This window comes from Grampus griseus (genome assembly GCF_964374135.1).
Source record: "Grampus griseus genome assembly, chromosome: 12".
In the NCBI taxonomy this organism is placed as follows: Eukaryota; Metazoa; Chordata; class Mammalia; order Artiodactyla; family Delphinidae; genus Grampus; species Grampus griseus.
In genome coordinates, this window is record NC_139006.1 from 6270754 (window position 1) to 6294531 (window position 23778).

General features: G+C 39.6%; 1 protein-coding gene across 2 annotated transcripts; it reads right to left on the minus strand.

The window, feature by feature from the left end:
- Window positions 1–1556: 1556 nt before the first annotated feature.
- Window positions 1557–23732, minus strand: GTF2H3 (general transcription factor IIH subunit 3). Of its 2 annotated transcripts, none has more exons than XM_082667501.1 (13): window positions 23662–23732; window positions 20584–20663; window positions 14607–14713; window positions 14047–14213; window positions 11766–11828; window positions 10857–10886; window positions 10691–10719; window positions 7840–7914; window positions 7009–7062; window positions 3765–3833; window positions 3252–3366; window positions 3102–3138; window positions 1557–3014 (listed from the first exon to the last, which is right to left on the minus strand). In XM_082667501.1, exons 1-13 carry the CDS (start codon window positions 23672–23674, stop codon window positions 2945–2947), a joined length of 909 nt encoding a protein of 302 aa, XP_082523627.1. In that variant the 5' UTR covers window positions 23675–23732; the 3' UTR covers window positions 1557–2944. The 2 variants fall into 2 exon arrangements, with proteins under 2 accessions (XP_082523627.1, XP_082523626.1); XM_082667500.1 differs by having other exon boundaries at window positions 3252–3387.
- Between the last annotated feature and the right edge of the window lie 46 nt (window positions 23733–23778).

The following is a 23778-nucleotide window of genomic DNA, read 5'->3' on the forward strand; positions in this document are numbered from 1 at the left end:
TTAAGTCCTTCCGCCGCCTTCATTCCACGCAAAGGATCACGAAAAAGCAGGAAAGCCTGTTCATTTTAAAAGCCAGAGTTCCTCCAACCTGCAGTTAATTCAATCAACCTGGAGTTAATGCAAGAGCGAACCTACAGACACTGGATTGTAAACAAGCAACTTAATAAACTTGATTTTTATGGTGATTTGGGGGGAGGGACAAAAAGGGGGTGAGGCTGCAGTGCTATAATTGTGTTGTTGAATTGTTTTTATTATTTTCCCAGTTTTTTGAAGGCTTTGTTTGTACCACACAGAGCTCTCAGAACTCCGAAAGCAGGTCTTATCAAAGAACACACAAGAGGTTTTGTCCAGCATTAGGGAGATGCAAAAGCATCAAAATTCTGCCTGAAAAAAAATTCCTTTTTATGTCGGTAGCCTCAAAGTATCTCAAGCGTTATTATAGTTCGGTAACTAAGCGTGCAGGCTCTGAGGTCGGACTGCCTGGTTTGGGTTTCACCTTCCTTCTACATTAAGTGACCTTGGGAAAGTGACTTAACCTCTCTAAGCTTGGGCTTCCTCATCTTTATTATTATTTATTTTTGGCTGCGTTGGGTCTTCGTTGCTGTGTGCAGGCTTTCTCTAGTTGCGGTGAGCAGGGGCTACTCTTTGTTGTGCGGGTTTCTCATTGCGGTGGCTTCTCTTGTTGAGGAGTATGGGCTCTAGGCGTGCGGGGTTCAGTAGTTGTGGCTCACGGACTCAGTAGTCGTGGCACGTGGACTGTAGAGTGCAGCCTCAGTAGTTGTGGCACATGGGCGTAGTTGCTCCGCGGCATGTGGGATCTTCCCAGACCAAGGCTTGAACCCGTGTCCGTTGCACTGGCAGGCGGATTCTTAACCACTGGGCCACCAGGGAAGCCATTCATTCATTCATTCATTCATTCATTTGGCTGCGCCAGGTCTTAGTTGCAGCACTCGGGATCTTCATTGAGGCATGCGGGATCTATTTCCCTGACCAGGGATGGAACCCGGGTCCCCTGCATTGGGAGCATAGAGTCTTAGCCACTGGACCACCAGGGAAGTCCTTCCTCATCTTTAAAAAGGAGATAATAGTCTCTCCCAAATAGGATTGTGTGAGAATTAAGTGAGGTAGCATATCTAATGAGCTTAGGCTAATGCCTGGCATATAGTAAGCACTCAATAAATGTTCACTCATTTTGTTAGCCATCAGAGCAGTGGTGAACCAATTCACTGCAAGAATCCATGTATGGTGTGTAAGAAATCTTCTATTAAAAATTTCATATCAATCTATAATTGTATAGTATTTGTAACAATTTTTTGTGAGAGTTTTGGCAAGATTTGAAATTAAAGTTCTTCAGAGTTGAATAAAAAACTGTCTGACATGTGACCAAATCCAGGTAAAAAGTACAGAGTTGAAGATGAATTGAATGAGCATGAAATAAACAATGAATGAGAGGAAATAAGCAAATATGAAAGTTTAAATTATTTTATTATAAACATTTATACAAAATAAACAACAAACACAACTGTTAAAAATAAAATTTAAACAGAATTAGGCCAGTTCATAAAACATGTCAAATGAAAAAGTAATAACAAAAACCTTATCAGCTTGTTTGAAATTATTCATCTTTAGATATATGATTCTTTGTTTCCTAGACTTAAAATAGAGATCTCCATTACACATAGTTAGGCTGTGAAATATTAAATATTATTTTTAAAAGACAAACAGATTCTTAAAGGTTAGCAAATACTTGCAAAGTGATCACCAAAATCTTTGTGTATTTGTTAACAAAATTGAAAATGCAGAATATAAAATCTACTTGAAATAATCCAACCAAACACCAAATTGCTTAAATGAGACTCAGTTTCTGAGATGACATCAAGAGAAAATTAAAATCTTATTTATATACAAGGTTGTATACACAAATAGGTCTTTGTCAATTTACTTTAAAAAAAAATTAAATTGGCCACCATTCCTAAAAACGCTTCCTACACTCTGCTGGAATTTAAAAGGACTTTTAATAACTTCAAGGTTACATAGAAAAATAAGTTTTTTATTGTTGCAAATAATTTTTCTTTTGAACTTATAGAATTTTTCAGTATTAAGTCCAAAACTTCTAGAGAACAGTTCTCCAGTATTAATGCTTTCCCCCTCCTCATTAAAAAAGGGATGAATTCTATGTGGGGCAACACTTCACTGTACAGAATCCATTCTCCCCAAGAAATTCCCTCTCAGAACCCAGACCCTGGCTTTCACAAATAAGCTCTTCACACAACTGTTCTTAAAGAAAAAGTTCCCACCAGACTACTGCACTCACTCTCCTTACTCACTTAAAATCGGATTTTAGACATATTCAGTGACAAACTATCATTTGGATAACTCTGACCAAACATGTACTAATGTCAGACAAAAGAATAAGTATCTGCTAATATCTGGAGCTAAATCTCAATCTAGAAAACAAGGATTTTATTTATGTGACTACCGTCGAAGTGTTGACTCAAGTAACATGTTCTATCTTGATTAATGCCATTACTCCATAAATAGTCACTTTTTCCAAAACTGTGTTCAAATTTCACATCATACATTTCACAGTAAGAACCTAGACTTGGTAGGTTCTGACACTTATAATCAGTCAGTACAGAATGGCTTTGACAAACTATCACCTCATTTAAAAAAAAAAAATCACAAATTTGTGCTTTCTTCCTCCATTTCTGGACAAAAACCAGTCAGAAAAAATTTTAGGGTACATTGCATAGAATGACTCCCTCAAATAAATCAGCCCCCAGGAAGCATAGGATGAGGATGATGTTTTAGTATATTTCCTGTAAGAAAGTTCACTAAAATTTATCTTACACATATCTCTATTTTTTTCAGAGCCTTCCTAACAAAGATTCTGCCATATAATTTCTATTAATAGCTCTAAGTGATGGGGAAACAATTTTTACTGTCATGCGGACATTTTCAGTTTCTTTTTCTTGGCCTTCAGTACAGGAGGGAGAGAAATCTTAAAGGCTGTCCTGAAATAACACAGAGAAGGAAATACTTTTTAATGCTCTAAATCTCTATAAAGGGCAAGCCAGCCACACTGCCTCAAAGATACTTACTCGCATGTAGTGCAGATAGGACTGAAGTTGCAGAATACTGCAAATTGAAAAAACGAAAAATGAACAGGACGGTCTAACAGTCACATAGTTGGAGATGTTTTCTGCACACTCCTCCACAACATAGAAAAACTCAGCGCTACATGAACTTACTTGACAAGCACACAGAACACACGTAGCCGATTTCAATGAGATTTCGATGGCAGAAGCAAGCAGCCCGGTAGTCAACGTGAACTGGGGGTGGAAGGGTTAACTGAGACCTCTGATCCTGATCAGGAAGAAAAACCCACTGTTTAAAAAAAAAGCAAGGAAATTTTATTTAAAACATTGGGGAAAACAATCCGAAGCCAGGACATAGATAGCAGATATTAGCCAGTAAACACTGAGAATACTAAATTAGATTTTCCTTGAAAGTCTATTAGAAATAGACTATTAGAAATGTGTTTCTAGCCATTCCACAATTATTGAGCACCACCACACAGGCATACAGCATTCCGCATACAGCTTACAGGGTCCAAAGACTCCCTTAAGTTCGAATTCCCTAGGTCACCCCTCTGTTCCTTTCTTCCAGTTACTAAGCGTCAGCCATCTTACTCCCGTTCATTCCCCAGGAAACAGGGGTCTCACGGATTCAAGGCATTAGGTTCACTGTTGACATTTCCTTACCAGTAAATACTGCAGAAGGGAGGGCATCTGAGGCACCTTCAAGTACAGTCCCCCTGTGATGTCACAAGCCTGCAAGACAAAGGGCTCTCAGCCAAACCAGCACTCGCTTAGCTTTTCCAGAGGGAGGTCATTCTCACCAGCAACTCTTCAGGTCTCCAAAAGGAGAGGAAGATACGACACAGCGAATTAAAAGGGAATCTCTTCCCAGAGTGCAGGAGGACCAGAAACTTGCAGCTACCTCTTCAGATGTTCAAATATCTTGCGTTCCCCTTGGCCCACACCCTTTCACCCTTTGAAGACTGTAGTATAGAGTACAAGCCCTTTTTCCTGTTAGTTTGCTACTGATAAATTTCTATTCTTGCCATGTTTATTCATTCTCATTGTATCTTTTAGTAACAGTTTGAGACGTAATTCACACGCTATTAAACTCACCCTTTTTTTTTTTTTTTTTTTTTGCGGTACGCGGGCCTCTAACTGTTGTGGCCTCTCCCATTGCCGGGCACAGGCTCCGGACGCGCAGGCTCAGCGGCCATGGCTCACGGGCCCAGCCTCTCCACGGCATGTGGGATCTTCCCAGACCGGGGCACGAACCCGTGTCCCCTGCATCGGCAGGCGGACTCTCAATCACTGCGCCACCAGGGAAGCCCTAAACTCACCCTTTTAAAGTGTACAATTTACTAGTTTTTAGAATATTCACAGAGTTGTGCAACTGTCACCGCTATCTAGTTGCAGAACATTTTCATCACCCTAAAAAGAGATCCCATCCCCATTAACAGTGATTCTCCATCCCTCCTTTCCCCTGGCAACCACTCATCTGCTTTCTGTCTCTATGGACTTGCCTATTCTGAACACTTCATACAAATGGAATCAGACAATATGTTTCCTTTTACTTCTTGCACTTAGGATAATGTTTGCAAGGTACATTCATATTGTAGCATGTATCAGTACTTCATTCCCTTTTATGACCAAATAATATTCCATTGCATGGATAGACCACAATTTATTTATCCGTTCATCCACTGATGGGCATTTGAGTTGCTTCCACTTCTGGGTTATTATGAATAGCACAGCTATGAATATTCACATACAGTATCTTTTATGGACACGTTTTCATTTTTCTTAAATATATATCTAAGAATGGAATTGTGGACTCAACTGGTAATTCTATGTTTAACTTTCTGAGGAAGTTTCAGACTGTATTCCAAAGTGGCTGTACCTTTTCACATTCCCAACAAACACCATGCACTTACCATCAAGCTTAAGAAATAGGATAATTCTAGAACCTTTGTAGCTGGTGTACTTTCTGGTTGTATCTCCCTTTCCCCATGCATCCCCAGCAGTAACCTAAACTCAAAGTTTTCTACAATTTTGTGCTTTTAACTAATCTTTTAGGAAATAATATTTCTTGCAGTCAAAAAACGTTTATCAAAAGTTTAGTAATTTCTTCAGTCTTATTTCTGTTTTTTTTTCTTTTCCCTTTTTAGTTAAAGTAAAATTCAGTTTCATATTTTGATTAAAAATAACATCTGGTGGCGCAGTGGTTAAGAATCTGCCTGCCATTGCTGGGGACATGGGTTCAAGCCCTGGTCCGGGAAGATCCCACATGCCGCATAGCAACTAAGCCCGTGCACCACAACTACTGAGCCTGCGCCCGAGCCCACGAGCCACAACTACTGAGCCCGTGTGCCGCAACTACCGAAGCCCACGCACCTAGAGCCTGTGCCCTGCAACAAGAGAAGCCACTGCAATGAGAAGCCCATGCACTGAAACAAAGAGTAGCCCCCACTCGCTGCAACTAGAGAAAGCCCGTGCACAGCAAGGAAAACCAAATGCAGCCAAAAATAAATTTATTTTTAAAAAAAGAGATAAAATTAATTTTAAGAGCATTTTTATTTAACTCAATATATCCAAAATGTTATCATTTTAACATGTAATCATTATAAGTATCATTAATGAGATATTTTACATTGTTTTTTTCAATACTAAGTCTTTGAAATTCAGTGTGTATACTTATGCATACCTCAATTCAGATCAGACTCATTTCAAGAGCTCAGCAGCCATATGGCTACCATAAAGAATAGCGCAGATCTGGAATATGATTCTATTTTTATAAAAGTCTTTGCTTAGTGACCTATTCTTCCATCTGTATGTATAGAGAGATCTGTCATGCTGTTCACCTAATACTAACAACAGTAACTTTCAGATGATAGGATTTGAAGGGAATTTTTATTTATTTATTTATTTTTTTGCGGTATGCGGGCCTCTCACTGTTGTGGCCTCTCCCGTTGCGGAGCACAGGCTCCGGACGCGCAGGCTCAGCGGCCACGGCTCACGGGCCCAGCCGCTCCGCGGCATGTGGGATCTTCCCAGACCGGGACACGAACCCATGTCCCCTGCATCGGCAGGCGGACTCTCAACCACTGCGCCACCAGTGAAGCCCTTTTTTTAACTTTTAAAAAATACTTTTCTGTGTTGCTTGAATTTGTTTTAATGTGTAAATTACTTTTACAAATTCAATCAAATCATTGTGTAAAATGTAAGTAAAAATATCAAAGAAACCAGAGAGATGTTGGTGCTCTAATCTAAAGCATCATACAGGCTAATCCCTAAAAATGTGTGGGGACTTCCCTGGTGGTCCAGTGGGTAAGGCTCCGAGCTCCCAGTGCAGGGGCCCAGGTTCAATCCTTGGTCAGGGAACTAGATCCCGCATGCCGCAACTAAGACTCAGCACAGCCTAAATAAGTAAATAAATAAAATATTAAAAAATAAAAATGTGTGAAGACTGGTAGATGAAAAGCATTTAACAAAAAGTAAGAGAACACACCACACTTTCATAACCACCAACACCAAACGTTCATTTAAAATATACCTTTTGGGCATCCCTGGTGGTGCAGTGGTTAAGAATCCGCCTGCCAATGCAGGGGACTCAGGTTCGAGCCCTGGGCCGGGAAGATCCCACATGCCATGGAGCAACTAAGCCCATGCACCACAACTACTGAGCCTGTGCTCTACAGCCCGCGAGCCACAACTACTGAAGCCCGCGCACCTAGAGCCCACGCTCCACAACGAGAAGCCACCGCAATGAGAAGCCTGCACACTGCAACGAAGAATAGCCCCCACTCGCTGCAACTAGAGAAAGTCCGTGCACAGCAACGAAGACCCAACACAGCCAAAATAAATTAAATAAATAAATAAATAAATTTATTTTAAAAAATAAATAAAAATAAAATAAAATAAAATATACCTGTTGGAGGAGTCCTGAATCAGAGTCTAACACACAGGCATCAATCAAAATATTCTGAAATGAACATTTCAAAAAATATTATAGGAATAATAATGACTACCTTACAGTGAGAACCTACTATATGCCAGACGCTATTCTTAAAATGGCTCATTTAACATGCATAATAACTCTGCAAAGTAGATATCTGATTTTCATTTTACAGCTGAAGCACCCAGGCCTTGGCCGGGCGGTGGTCACAGAGCCAAGGGGAAGCAGTGCTGTCACCCCCAGTCTGCCTGTCCCCAAAGTCCATGGTCTTTTCACTATGTCATGCTACCACTCCAAGATGGAGAATATTTTACATGGCTATAGTAGTACTTTAGGTTAAAACTGAAGTTTTAAGGAAGTTTTTTTTTTAACATATCAAAGAAGAAAACGTATTAGTGATAACTCATCTGAACACTTCGGTTATTTGCAAAGTAAAAATATCAAATCTTTTTAAGACCTCCCTGAAGCAAAGAGACAGAGAAATTGAAGCAAGGTATGCAGCAAACTATAAAACCTAGAATTCTTAGCCTGGGGTCCAAGGATGGGCTAAATGGTTGCAGGAATACCACAAAACTATCTGCAAAGCTGTTTGAGTGCATATTTTTCTGGGGACCCATCAGATTCTCAAGGGTCCAGGACCCAAAATAGAGAAATGACTAGTATTGTACAAAATATGGATTCTAGATTCCCAATCCCTTAATAAGTATCTAGTCAGAATACCTCTCCAAGTAGGTCATTCAAACAATAAAATTAACTCCTTCATTACGAAACCAGTATTCTTTAAAAAGAAGGCTCTCAATTCACCTGCTTCTGTGCTGCAAAGATGACATTCATGAAGTTCATATACTGCAACGTGCTGTCTTCTGCAGCCTTAATAACCTAAAAATCACATCCATGTTAATACCTTTCAGCCACATCCTAGTATTCTCACTCAAATGTCATCACAATATACTACAAATTACAACCAATATCATCTTTCTAATTTGTCTTTGAAGTTATTATTAAATAATACCTAAAACTGTAAAGATGACTGCAAAAATCTCCCCCAAATCCTATCCCTCAAGAAATAACCCTTGTTAATAGTTTCTAAAGAGCACTTATGTGGCCGTGTATATATACTCACACATACACCCCCCAGGATGATACTCTATCTAGTGTTCTGCAGCCTGCTTTTTCAGTCCACAATATCTGGGGGTAAAATCTTACATCAATAAATTTGGATGTAACCATCCTTCATGCTGAGTTCATAGATTTCCACCGTTTAACCAATTATCTATAGAAGACATTGAAGCAGTTTCCAAACCTCGGTTTTAGACAATGCTCTAACGAACGCTCTCATCTACCCTCTGCACAACTCTCCGATTAGCTCCTAAAATAATCAGTGAGATTACTGAAGTGTCTGCACATTTAATTTTGATACATACTACCGAACTGCCCTCCAGAAAAGCTGTACCAGTTTATCCTCCCATGGGCGATGCAAGGGAGTAACCACTAGTAGGGCTGACCGTATTTCCAAATGCTAACTGGTCATTTTCATTTCCTCTTCTGCAGATTGCTCGTTTCTCACTTGTTTCTTTAGAGTCAACCCTGACTTTTAAAAATTAATTTACAAGAGCTCTTTTTTATTTTAGAAATATTACATTAATCCTGTCAGGTAGCTATACTGAAAGTACTTTTTCCTAATAGTTTTTTTTTTCCCATCCTTGTTTTGGGGGGGTTATTTTTTTGAGGTCTTACGCTTCCTTTTAAAGTTTCATATCATGCTTAGCAAGATACTCATCAACACAAGACTATAAACAGATATTTTCTTCTAGAGCTTTTATGACTTGAATTTTTACATTGAAATGTTTGATCTTTACTAGAATGTGTTTAGGTATAAGCAGTGAGATCTAGCTTTGCTTTCCCGCAAATGGCCAATCAACTGGCCCAGTACCTTTTATTGAATAATCCATTTCCTTCCCACTAACTTGAAGTGTTTCGTTTATCATATGTCAAACCCCACTGTACCTGGTTTCTGGACTCTAGTCTTTTCCATTATCTGTTTGCCTACTACTATACCAGAACCACAGTTACTGTAGCTTTATAATGTGTTTTAATGCCTAAAGGAGTGTGCACAAAGAAGAACAAAGAGAACTGCTCACTACCCAGTTCTACAAGGGTTAACGGGGAACTCACTGCAGCTGCCCACCGACAGCGCACCCTGAGAGGAGTTCAGGATGAAAAACAGGATGAGGGACTCTGTTCTTTGGATAAATAGGCCTTTAGATAGTTAGATGCATATCTCAGGAAGAATTTCAATGACCCCAGATTCTTGCCTCTTCGCAGACAAGAACTGAAAAAAGAAATAGAAAAGCACTAAAATCACTAACTTGAGATATCTGTTCTTCGTGATTAGCCGTAATCTTTTACCAAGATATATGCTTGACTGCATGAATTTCCTAGCCAAAAAATCACATATAAACTGGCTTCTCCCCTACCTCTTTGGGGCAGTTTCCTCACAGCTGACTGGCTGTCTCCTGGGCTATAATCCTCAGTAAGACTCTGGATAAAACTTAACAACTCACAACTCTTATGTTGTGTGTCTTTCTTTAAGTCAATTGGAGCAAGTTCCTGCCTACCATTTTCTTTCAGAAAGCTCCTGGCTATTCTCATTGATTTATTCTTTCAGATAAACTGTTGACTTTCTTAAATCCCCCCACTCTGCCAGGAAAAAAAAATCTGATTAATATTCTGAGATTGCATTGAACTTACAGTTTAATATTGGAAAAATTGACATTGAAGAATAAAGTATGGATCTCCAAAAACTAGTGGTTACCAGTGGGGAGAGGGAAGAGGGGAGGGACAATATAGGGGTAAAGGAGTAAGAGGTACAAATTATTATGCATAAAATAAGCTACAAGGATACACTGTACAACTGTACAAAAATAGGGGGAATATAGCCAATATTTTATAATAACTATAAATGGAGTATAACCTTTAGAAATTGTGGATCACTGTATCATACACCTGTAACATAAATAATATTGTATGTCAACTATACTTCAATTTAAAAAAAATACAAATTTTATTGGAACCATACAGAGAAGATTAGCATGGCCCCTGCGCAAGGATGACACGCAAATTCGTGAAGCGTTCCATATTTTTAAGTGAGACAGTGGCATGGACATATATATACCACCAAATGTAAAACAGATAGCTAGTGGGAAGCAGCCGCATAGCACAGGGAGACAAGCTTGGTACTTTGTGTCCACCTAGAGGAGTGGGATAGGGAGGGTGGGAGGGAGGGAGATGCAAGAGGGAGGAGATATGGGGACATATGTATATGTATAGCTGATTCACTTTGTTACAAAGCAGAAACTAACACACCATTGTAAAGCAATTATACTGCAACAGAGATGTTAAAAACAATAATAATAAATAAATAATAAAGTACGAATTTTAAAAAGAAAAAATATGGCTCTCCATTTATTCAATTATTTCATGTCTCTCAGAATTTTCATTTTTCATCATAATCAATTTTATGTATTCCTTGTTAATTAATTCTGGGTACTTAATAATTATTGTTTCTACTATAAATGGGTCTTATTTCCCATTATGTTTTCTAATTGGCTTTAGCTGGTATAAAAACATCGTTTTGATATCTTTTTAATCTTACCAATATCCTTGATTTCATTTCCTGATTATCTATAAAGAGATAAAAACAGTGTACAATTTAACTGAATCTTATTAAACATATTACATATAAGGTTTTCTCAGCAGTTTTTAAACAGTACCTGAAAGTTATAGTAGTAAAATAAAGATAGAAGAATGTAGGTGCCTACCTTTAACATCCTTGCTCATTCTATGAATGTCTTATTTTCTTAGCATTAAGGAATTTTAAAATATTATTTCATAAATACTAATAGTAAACAGAAAAATAACCTCAATTTTAGTTAAATAAATCCAGCATCCACCCAGCTGAAAAAAGGAAAAGCTCCAAGGCCCACAATAAACACATAAAACAAGACTGATTGGGAGCTTCCAATTACTAACTCTGTAATCAAGCGGGCTTTGTAACCCGACCAAAATATGATCTTTATCCCAGAAAATTAAAATTAGTAGATTTGATTGTTCTTTGATTATCCACCTGCTTGTTCTATGATTATCCACCATGTCCTGGATTTGAATACTGGGAACACAAGTAAATCAATACACCATCAAATGAGATAATGAATTTGAAAAGCATACCCAGATGATCAGACACCCCCAATCAAGGTCTGGACAGACTCAATATTGTACAAAACTAACAAACTAAATTACTTAAGGCTGAGAAAATATCAAACATAATCAAAATGCTTATAAAGGTGTGCAAAATAATGCATTCTCCCGCAGAGAAGCAGCTGCTCATTTAATAAGCCCCAGGGTCAGTAAATGGCTTTTTAAATTAAACCCTGCTTCCAACATGAGAGACGAAAAAAAAATTTTTTTTAATTTGTCTAATAAGAAGCAAAGAAGCATCCTGAGGAACAATGAATTACGGGCAAGACGTGCTGGAGAAACTAGAGTCTTCTCATTCTTAGCTTGTCTAAAAACATGTCAAAGCCAAGATAAACTACTTTTTGATTATCTACCACTTTAGAACACTCATACCTTCCATTAACACGGGCACCCAAGGTTCTGAGAACTATCACAAGTTCAGATCTCTTTATTACAGGAAAACACCTTCTGAATGATTAAAACACCAAGGATACAGCAAAGAGCTTTGGCAAGGGATCCTGCCAGCAGAGTTTCTGTATGTTGACCCTCTATGTCACCTGTAGATAACAAAAAACATTAAAAAGGGAATTTTTAGGTACTTTCTTGACCTAAAATCATTTTCAAACCAAAGCATTCTTCTTCATGAATGAAATCAGATGACATTTTCAAACTGGGTTTAAAAACACAGATAAGCAATTTTTAAACATTTTCTCAATTTAAAATACCCCGGTGGTTGGGGGCTGAAGGGGCAGGAATGGGGGGTTATTGTTTAATGGGTATGAAGTTTCAGTTTTCGATGATGAAACACTTCTGGAAATGGACAGTGGTGATTTTGCACAACAGCATGAATGTACTTAACGCCACTGACCTGTACACTTAAAAATGGTTAACATGGTTACGTTATAAAAAACAGATAATAAAACGTATCCTGGTGTTACTGGGGAAGGTTGTGGTTGCTCAATGACCTAAGCAGTAGCAGAGGCCCTGTGCAACTGCAGGCAGCCTGGACAGTGGCCCCTGGCCAGGCCCCGAGCCCTTCCCACTGCCTCCCACCTGCCTGGGAAAGCCGTGATAAGAGGACTGGAGAAAGTGCCCTGGCTGTGGGAGGCAGGGACGAGGTTTACAACTTATTCAGAGACTTGAGTGAAAAACAGTCACTCTCATAAAAATAAAAATTCTATACCTTCAGCACAAGAAGGTGGGGAGCCCAGATTGACACGCTGTGCGAACAGGGCCTGCAACTGGTCCAGGAGCACTGATACCCCATGGGGAGGTCAGACCAGGAAAGGTCTGGAACACTATACTGAGAAGTTGGGACTTTGCCCTGGGGGCCAGTGGTTGCTCAAAACATGATTCGAGAACCAGCTGTAGGAATATCACCAGGGAACTCAATAGAAACACAAATTCTTGGGCCCTCCCTAAACCCACTGAATCAGAAACTATGGAGTGGGGTTCAGTATTTCATTTTAACAAGCCCTCCAGGTGATTTTTAACAGTTTTATTGGGGTATAACTTACAGATCACAAAATTATCTTTTTAAGCACACAAGTCAATGATTTTTAGTAAATTTATAGGGATGTAAATCCTCGCCACAATCCAACTGTAGAACATTTCCATCACCCCGAAAGATCACTTGGGCCCATTCCCATAACTTCTCTGCTCCTCCCCAGCCCCAGGAGAAATCATTAATCCACTTTCTGTCTCTAGAACTGCCTTTTCCCTACAGGTGATTTGGACACAGGAGACAGATTGAAACCACTGCCTGCAGGCAACAGGGAATCAGCAAAAGGTCTTTAAGGGCGGGAACAGCAGCTCTGATATTTAGGATGATACCTCTAGATGCTGAGTGGAAAGACTGGAACGGAGAGAGACAGGAGTCGGTTAAGAAGTTAGTAACAACGATCTAGAGCAAAGGCTCTCCGCCTGGGCAACTGTGCCCCATGGGAGACATTTGGTTCTCACAGCCGGGGGATATTACGGCATCCAGTTGGTTGAGGCCAGGGATGCTGCTAAGTACCCTTCAAAGCACAGGAAAGCCCCACAATAAAGAATCACCCAGCCCAAATGTCAGCACTGCCAAGGCTCGGCTAGATGGCAGGTAATAAGGGGTCAGACTTCGGAGATACTGCTGAGGATAGATTAATAGGATCTCATAGCTGATTAGATGTTGGATGAGGAGGAAGGAGTCAAAACAGAAAATTCTGCAAAAGTAGGTGGCTGGGGGGTGACAGAAATAGGAAATGGAAATGGTGGTCTGAGAGAAAAGACAATGAAACTGGTCTGGGCCGTGTTAATGAGACTGTGGGACATTTAAGTGGAGATATTTGCAAGTTGAAAGAAAGGCTAGATTAGAGACAAAAACTGGGAAGTGTTCATAAATAAATGATAATTAATGACAAGAGTGGATGAGAACACGCAGAGGGAGAAAATAAGAAAATAACCCGGCAGAATAAAAAAATGTATATATTTTTAAGAAGAAAAAGTCAGAAATGGAAGAAAGAATGGTCCAAAAAAGAGGAAAAATAGGTCAACAGGCTATCCTCAGAAACCAGAGTATTTTAAGAAGTGGAGGATGGTGAACAGGGTCAATGCTGCAGCGGTCAGGCAGCTAATGCACAGGCTTTGATGGAAAAGATTTTTTAAAAGAAAAGAGAGAATGAAGTAAATAGTATCGAGATGCTCAAAGTTTTGGACTCAAAGCCTCAAGGACCTCCACACTCAACTCCACGTGCAAACAGCAATAATGGAAGAAAAAAAAAAGCTGAAAGCAGTTACTCTTGGTCATTAGATCTTTGATTTCTTCAACAATAACTTCATTTGCTGCTGTTAGCAACTCATATTTTCCATCTTTGCTTCCTGAGGGAGTAAATTCAGAAGAAGTGTTGCCAGGGTCTCCAAAGAAGTCTCCGAGTCTGCCATTCTTTCCAGGATATAAGAATCGACTGAAACAGAAAAACAAAACACCAAAAAGAACCTAGTTACACCAGGACTTGAAGCCCTCACTAAACATCAAAGTGAAATCCAGCACACGTAACAAAAACCACACCAATTCCAGACTCTCAAGATTCCATAATAAATTTCAGTTTTAAAGAATGTAGAAAATAGGCAAGTGGGCAAACATGAGTCTACCACCACAGAATATCTTGATGATTCCACTGTTTTCTCAAAAAACGAGAAGAATAAAGAAGGTACTGGGTTACTGTCTCTTGAAATGCTTCATACCAAATTCTTACCTACTACCAGTTTATTATTTGAGGTATATTTATCTACCCCAGTACTATCTGGTCCAAGGGTCCCTAAGCACTGAACAGGAAGAGTAATCATAATGGTCATACCTTTCTTGAATGTGACTTGCTATCACAGCAAGTTTGTTGGAACGATTCATGAATAAATGAGAATTTCCTAGCACCATCACTGCATCTATGCATTTTGATAAAGTAAACTGTTGAAAAACAGAAGACAAAAGAAAGGTAAATTAGCTATCCAAATAGCTATGTCAGGTCTTGAAATGATTAAGATTTCATTTAAATTTTAGACAATTATTCACTTCTAAAAATTTGCTCTGGAGCTCCCCCCCTCCAAAGTCATAAGCAAAAACATTGAAACCTACAGTGTTCCAATACTGAACAGCACAGACTTGCTCATTTCTGACTTGCTTAGAAAAACAACACATGGCAGGTCAGATCCCACGGAGCAGAGCAAAATGAAGGAAGAATTGCTGTTGGGGGATGGGATGGAACTGGGGAAGTAAGGAGATAGCGTCCTTTTTTATAAACATGATGACTGATTTGTGCTAGAGATGACCTAAATATAATTTAGTCAGTAGCATCAATCTTTACTAATACTGGTTATAGAGAATTGTGCTTACTTTTTCTCCTCCCTTACATAACTGTTTACCAGCTACATTTTCATCCTCCACGATAATGAAAACAGTCCAATTTGAAATATAAACCCAAGAAAGACAAAAATTCCAACTGAGACAAGAAATCATATGCAAAGACATTCATTTTCACTGTTATTTTTCCAGCTGTTATACTGTTAATTGATACAACCTATTTATTCATAAATAAATATATTCATAGCAAAAATATGGATAAACCTGAAGAAAAGAAACTATAGTTTTCTAATTTTACTTATGAAACCAATTCTACATCACTACAATATTCCACAAATGTTTTCTGCATAACATTCAGTGAATAGCAAACATATCACAACTTCTATGATAGAATTACTAGAAAACTATTGCTACACATGGAATAGACAATTAATATATACTGATTAAATTGGTAATTGTAAAACTTTTGAATTCATTCATTAAGTATCCTGAGCACCTATTATATGCCAGGCGAAGACCCCTTCTTTCATGGAGTTTACATTCCGACAAGTACTAATATTACTAAAAAAACACAGGTGGATATTTTTATAATCATGTAATAAAGCATGTTTCTCTTAAAGAAATACTTCAAGCAGAAAATAAAACTGATAAATTTCACTCATTCTATTTTGAAAATGTAAAACAAACCTATTAAAATTTCTGTATGGCAAAAAAAAGACTAAACAAAAAAAGTGAGGGCTTCCCTGGTGGCGTAGTGGTTGAGAGTCCGCCTGCCGATGCAGAGGACGCGGGTTCGTGCCCCAGTCCGGGAAGATCCTACATGCCGCGGAGCGGCTGGGCCCGTGACCCATGGCCGCTGAGCCTGCGCGTCCAGAGCCTGTGCTCCGCAAGGGGAGAGGCCACACAGCAAGAGGCCCGCATACCGCAAAAAAAAAAAAAAAAAAGTGAGAGGCAAATTACAAACTGGAAAAAAATAATTGCAACGTATGACAGATGAGTTAACCTTTAATATAAAGAGTGTCCACAAACCATTAAAAATAAATAAAAGGAATATGCAAAGAGAAAAATGGGCAATGCCCCAGAGGAGAAATACAAAGGACCATTAAATATACGAAAAACAAACTGAGATCATTTTGGTACATCATACTGGCAAAAGATAAAATAAGAAAACAGAGCATCTTGTGTTGGTACCAAAAAAAAAACCAAACAAACAAACCCAGAATCCTCATACACCACTGATGAGAGTTCAAAATAAGACAGTCTTCCTGGAGAATATGGTAATATGCAGTGATATACTGGTCTAGCTGTACAATGGAATTCTACTCAGCAATAAAAAGGAATGAACTACTGATGCATGTAGCAACATGGACAAATTTCAAAATAATTATGCTGAGTGAAAACACCAGACCAAAAAAGAAAAAAAAAAACCCAAAACAAAAAACTGTTTGATTCCATATATATAAATACCTAAAATATGCAAACTAATCTATAGTGAGAGAAAGCAGATCACTGGTTGCCTCGGGAGGGGACAGGCAGAGAGGTGGGTGGGATGAATTCAAAGGAACAGGAAGAAACTTTGGGGGTGATGGATCTATACGTTCATTATTTTGATTGTGGTGATAATTTCATGAATGTATACATAAGTGAAAACATAACAAATTAAACACTTAAAACATAACGAAGTAAACACTTTAAATATGTACAGTTCATTGTATGTCAACTCTAGCTTGATAAAGTTATTTTTAAAAAAGACACCATTCAGAAAATGTCCAACTTAAAAATTTTTAAATTGGGCAAAATATTTGAATACAAATTTCACCAAAGAAAATATATGGATGGCTAATAAGCATATGAACAAAAGACTCAACATCATTAGTCATTAGGGAAATGCAAATTAAAACCAAAATGAGATATTACCACCTACACTAGAATGACTATAATCAAAAAGATAGACAAGTGTCAGCAAGGATGTGAAGACAAGACTGGAACTCTCATACATTTCTGATGGGAATGGAAAAGACTGTACCAACTTTTTTTTTTTTTTTTGGCCACTTCTTTTTATTTTATTTTATTTCATTTATTTATTTTACTTTTTGGCTGCATTGGGTCTTCATTGCTGTGGGCTGGCTTTCTCTAGTTGCGGCGAGTGGGGGCTACTCTTCATTGCCGTGCACGGGCTTCTCATCGTGGTGGCTTCTCTTGTTGCGGAGCACCAGCTCTAGGTGCGTGGGCTTCAGTAGTTGTGGCTCACAGGCTCAGCAGTTGTGGCACACAGTCTTTGTTGCTCTGCAGCATGTGGGATCTTCCTGAACCAAGGCTCGAACCTGTGTCCCCTGCATTGGCAGGCAGATTCTTAACCACTGCACCACCAGGGAAGTCCCAGGGTGTACCAACTTTTGAAAAGTTTGGCAACATCTTAAAAAGTTCAGTCTAAACTTACCATATTACCCAGTAATTCAATTCATAGGTCTCTAACTATTCAAGAGAAATGCGAACATATGCTCATACAAAGACTTGTTTGTGAATTACCAGCATTATTCATAATAGTCAAAAAGGGGAAACAATCTAAATGTCTGTGAACAGATAAACAAGAGGTATATTCATTCAAAGCAGCTTTTTTTTTTTGTGGTACGCGGGCCTCTCACTGTTGTGGCCTCTCCCCTTGCGGAGCACAGGCTCCGGACGCGCAGGCTCAGCGGCCATGGCTCACGGGCCCAGCTGCTCCGCGGCATGTGGGATCTTCCCAGACCGGGGCACAAACCCGTGTCCCCTGCATAGGCAGGCGGACTCTCAACCACTGCGCCACCAGGGAAGCAAGAGGTATATTCATACTATAAAATACTGTTCAGTAATAAAAAAGAACCACCAATATATGCTACAACATGGATGAACCTCAAAAATATTATGCTAAGTGAAAAAAGCCAAAATCAAAAGACTACCTATTACCAAAACTCACCCAACATGAAAAAGATCATTCAAATAGTTTAATTAATACTAAAGAAATTTAATTCATAGTTTAAAACTTCACCAAAAAGCAATCTCCAGGTCCAGACAAGTTCATTGGAGAACTATACCAAAAGTTTAAAGAACTGATACCAATTCTAAATAATCTCTTCCAGAAAACGGAAGAGAACACTTCCCAATTCAGGTATGAAGCCAGTATCACCCTTAAGCCAAAATCAGCCAAACAGTACAAAAAAGAAAAAAAAAACTATAGACCAGCATCTATCATAAAATAGATAAAAACTGAATCCAAGTGGGGTTTATTCTGGGAATGCAAAGCTGGTTCGATATTTGAAAATCAATCAGTGTAATCCACCATATTGACAGGCTAAAGAGAAAAATCATTAATTGATGAAGAAAGATCATTTGACAAAACTTAACATCCATTCATGATAAAAATCTCCAAGCAAAACTAGGAAGAGAACTTCCTGAACTGGATGAAGAGCATCTACAAAAAAAAGCTACAGTTTACAGCATACTTGACAGTGAAAGACTGAATGCTTTCCTTCTAAGATCAGGAGCAAGGTAAGGATGTCCACTCTCACCACTCTTACTGAACGTAGTACTGTAAGTCTTATGAGTACAATAAAGCAAGAGAAGAAAATAAAAGGTATGTGCATTGGAAAGGAAAAAAATAAAACTGTGCCTACTTGCAGATGACATGACTGTCTATTTAGAAAATCCCAAGGAATCTAAAAAACACCACTAGGGGGGCTTCCCTGGTGGCGCAGTGGTTGAGAGCCTGCCTGCCGATGCAGGGGACACAGATTCGTGTCCCGGTCTGGGAAGATCCCACATGCCGCGGAGTGGCTGGGCCCGTGAGCCATGGCCGCTGAGCCTGCGCGTCCGGAGCCTGTGCTCCGCAACGGGAGAGGTCACAAGAGTGAGAGGCCCGTGTACCGAAAATAAAAAACAAACAAAAAAAAACACTGCTAGGACTAATAAGTAAGTGTAGGTTAAGCAAAGTCCCAGCATATAGGAGCAACACACAAAAATCAATCATATTTCTATATACTAATATTAAATAGGTGGCAACCAAAATTTGAAACATACTACTCATTTACAGTTGCTAAAAAACATGTATTTAGGTATAAATCTACAAAACTTGTCTGATGAAAACTATAAAACGCTAACAAGAGAATTCCCTGGCAGTCCTGTGGTTAGGACTCTGTGCTTTCACTGCTGAGAGCCCAGGTTCAATTCCTGGTTGGGGAACTAAAATCCTGCATGCTGCAAGGTGAGGCTAATAATAATAATAATAATAATAATAATAACAGCTAACATAAAAAAGTCACAACAGCAAATGCTGGTAAAGATACAAAGAACTTTGCTGGTGGGAATGTAAAATGGTATAGCCACTCTGGAAAACAGTAAAGCAGTTTCTTATAAAATCAAACATGTGATTAACATACGACCCAGCAGTTGCACTTCTGGGCATTTATCCCAGAGAAATGAAAGCTTACATCCACACAAAAACCTGTATATAGATTTTCAGAGCAGCTTTTTATGTAATAGCCAAAAATTGGAAACCACCCAAATGTCCTTTGATAGGTGAATGATTATACAAACTATGGTACATCACACCATGGACTACTACTCAGCAATAAAAAGGACAAACTTCTGTACATGGAACGACTTGAATAGATCAAGGGCATTATGTTGAGTGAAAAAAAGCCAGCCTCAAAGGTTGCATACTGTCTGATCTATTTACATAACAAAATTCTAGAGATGAAGAACAAATTAGTAGATTAGTACCAGGGACTAGAAAGTTACAGCAACCATGAAGGATGCCTCCACCAGGGAGCTCCTGTGCGATGAAACAGCTCTGTATCTTTTTTTTTTTTCCAGCTCTGTATCTTGATTCTGGTTGGGGTTACACAAATCTTACATGTGATAAGACTGCAAGACCTAAACATACACACACAAGTGGATGCAAAACTGCTGTGATTTGAATAAAGGCTGTAGATGGTACTGATGCCAATTTCCTGGTTTCGCTATTGCACTACAGTTATATAAGATGTTACTACTGGAAGACGCTGAAGCCAGGGCACACAGGACCTCTCTGTACCACTTTTATAATTTCCTGTGAGTCTGTAACTATTTCAAAACAATATATTTCAAAACAGAAAGTGTTTTTTAAAAAAGACTACATATTATATGGAATCGATATATGAAATGTCCAGGAAAGTCAACATAGAGACAGAAAGTAGATCAGTGGTTGCCTACAACTAGGGGGTAGAAGCAGTGACTGCAAACAGGCACACGGGAACTTTGGGGGGAAATAGAAATGTTCTAAAATGGAATTGTGGTGATGGTTAAACAACGTTACTGCGATTTTTACTTAAAAAAACACTGAACTGTACATTATAATGGGTGAATTTTATGATATGTAAATTATACCTTAATAAAAAAGCAACATAAACATATACTCAGTCAAACCATAATTATCCAAAAGCCTTCTCAAGCAATCTTACCTGAGATTCCTTTAATGCTTGCTTTCCCCACCAAATTGGGTTAGTATCAACTATGATAACCAGAAGATTCAATTCATCTTCTGAAAATATTAACAAAAAATAAAAAACATTAGCCTCATAAAAGTGAAACAAAGCTAACATTCTCGATTTGTAAATTAGATCCAGAGCAAGCACCACTACATGCCTTCACATGTTTATCATCCTACAATCATGAAATTAACACAAGGCCAAGTTCTTTTAAAGATTTAAAGCTCTGGGGGCCCTTAGCAAGCTCTTGCTTGCCTCCTGTACATCTGTACCTTTCATGCACTAGAATGTAAGCTTTGTTTCTTTTGTCACTGCTTATCCTCTGCTCCGAGCACAATGCCTAGCATGTGGTGGATGATCAATAAATATCTATTTTATGAATCCAAAGACATATGCATTTTAAATGGCTGGTCAAGGACAGAAAGCACTGATTAACCAGTAGTTAGAATCACTAGCAGAATTTAAGGCATGGGATGGCAGGGGGGGTAGATTTAAAGGGAGACACAGAATCAATTTGGCTCCAAGTCCATCAAATCACCTAGCAGCAAGGTCAATTATACTTAGGAACCAATCTTTAAAAGGTGAAAATGAGGGGAATTCTCTGGTGATCCAGTGGTTAGGACTCCGAGCTCTCACTACAGAGGGCCCGGGTTCGATCCCTAGTCGGGGAACTTAAATCCCATAAACCGTGAGGCCAAAAAAAAGAAAAAAAGAAAAAACAAGGTGAAAACCAGAGTGGAAAGCACTTGCTATGTCAAGATTTTACTGTGAAAAAAATTAGGCTACTCTCTACAAAGTGACAGACACAACTAAAGAGGCTAACTTAACATATTAGTTCATTCAACAAACATTTACACTAAGTACCAGTGTTAGGTGTTGGGGATAGGTGTTGAGGATACTGAGTCCAAGTCCTCAAGGAGCCTACATTCTGAGGTGACAGACATATGAACCCATAAGCACACACTGTTACGAAAAAAACAGGATGCTCATTTAATAGCAAAAAGCAACAATGCCTTTCCTGCCCCCATACTTTCCATCCTCCAGTTCCCTGTTCCCTGTATCAGGATAATCCCACCCCGTCTTTGATGTCTGCTTACATACCCAAATCCTATTTACTCTCTAAGGCCCCAAACCAATGCTACGTCTTCACCCAGAAGTCCTCCCTAGGTCTTCCAACAGGTTCTGGCTCCCCCATCTCAGGAGACTGGAAATCTCAGCCCCTCTGCATCAGGTCCGGCACATGTAATCCTATCATCCCATCCCATGCTGACAACTCAGCAAGGGACTTATTGCTATCTTTTGCTATCTTTCACCACTTATAAGATGTACTCCCTCCTTTCTTTTCTTTTCTTTTCTTTTCTTTTTTTTAAGTTTGACAGATGCTGAACTGAGGATGGCATCTTACCCTTATGACTGATCACATTTTATTCTCTCTTAGTGGTATATTAAATAAAATAAAAGCACGTTTCATAATCAATACTATCTTAGATTAGGGGAAACATGGTATTTCTCTTTTGCAAGAGAAAGTAACTTGCTCTAAGTCACATGGCCTGCTAGCAAGTAGCAAAGCTAACACCCAACTCTGAAGACAGATCTGCTTGACTCTAATGACTGTGGCTTTTCAAAGCCCCACTGCCTACTTCTGAACACCAACAGCATCACTTCTCTTCTCATGACAGCACTCACTACCTCATTTTACACTTAGCTGTGTTTCTGATCTCTCTTCCCAGCTCTGCCCTCTAAACCGTGGACTCCTCAAAGAATGAGGAATGAATAACGTAATGTTGCATAAATCACAGAAGAAAGTGCCTGGCACAGAAGAGGCACTTAATTGTGTCTCCCACAGGCCCTCACTCCTCTACCCAAAAGCCTTTGGCCTTATTCTCCATCAGGTCCCACCTCCCAACTCTCAGGGCCTTCCTTGCTACTATCAAGCCTGAGAAAAACAGAAAGTGCTGCCTGTCAGGAGAGGTGTGTATCCATATACACATGGAATGTCACTATGAATTTCCTTTTTTGGGTCTCTACCTCCACATTTGTAGACAGGGGCCATACAAGGTCTGCGTCCCTCACAGGGCTGTGATATTGATTAAAACAGATGAAGGATGCGTGCACAATTGTTATGGCCTCTGAAAGGACCTATTTCTACTCTTGCTCTCCGCAGTCCACTTCCCACACAGCAGCCAAAGTAATCTTTTAAAATCATAAATCAGGGACTTCCCTGGAGGACCAGTGGCTAGGACTCCACGCTTCCACTGCAGGGAGCACAGGTTCTATCCCTGGTCGGGGAACTAAGATCCCGCAAAATACTGCGTGGTCAAAAAAAAAAAAAAAAAATCGTAAATCAGATAGTAAACCTACCTTGCTTAAAGCCCTAAAACGGCTTTGTATTACACTTAAAATAGAGATCAAGCCCCACAAGGGCCCTGCACCTGGCTAGCTCCCTGATCTCATCCTTCTAGCCCACCCTACTCCCACCACCCTGGCCTTTTTTCTCCCTTTAAGATATCAGGCTCTATAACTGGTAGCTTAATGTATGAACGAAAGTCTCTCCACCTTCCTCTACCCCCGGGTGCCCCCTTTCCGTCTTCCCATTGCAATGTAGTGGCTCAACTTGCCACAGGGTCTTTATAAAGTCACTCAAGTCTTAGTTTCAATATCACTGGTCTTCCCTGGACCGCTATCGAAAGCAGCTCCTTCTTGATCATCCCCTAATCACAATCGACCCCATCATCACTTTATATTGTCGTCACAGCTCTTGTCACCCTTCAAAATTATTTTTATTTACTTGCCTACTGTCTGTCTCGCTCACTAGACGGTAACCTCCACGAGTCTGTAACGTTCTCTATGTATCTCCCAGGGCATGAAATAACGCCGGGCACACAAGAGGCGCTCCAAAAATATTTACTGAATGAGTACATTCGCTACTCCTCTAAAGACCAAACAAGCTCCACCCAGCCCCCAAAATATACTGATACTCCATTTGGCCGGCCCTGGCCGGGTAAAGTCTGCTCAGCCCCGGGGTCCGGGTCCCGCCATCGCAGCCCTCACCGTCTGAGACCATAGCTGCCCGTCTCCCTCAGCGAACAGCCACTTGCAGTCAAGCGGGCCTCCGGGGTACGGCGCACCCCAACTTCCGGCGCCTCCGAGTGACGTGAGAGAGTGCTG

What these genes read in the sequence shown, in the direction of transcription:
- GTF2H3 (XM_082667500.1), bottom strand. An exon ending in TCTTTGCAGCACAGAAGCAG is followed by an intron (nt 7,063 to 7,839) that starts GTGAATTGAGAG and finishes TGTTCATTTCAG; the next exon opens with AATATTTTGATTGATGCCTG. An exon ending in CCCTTCTGCAGTATTTACTG is followed by an intron (nt 3,388 to 3,764) that starts GTAAGGAAATGT and finishes TTTTTTAAACAG; the next exon opens with TGGGTTTTTCTTCCTGATCA.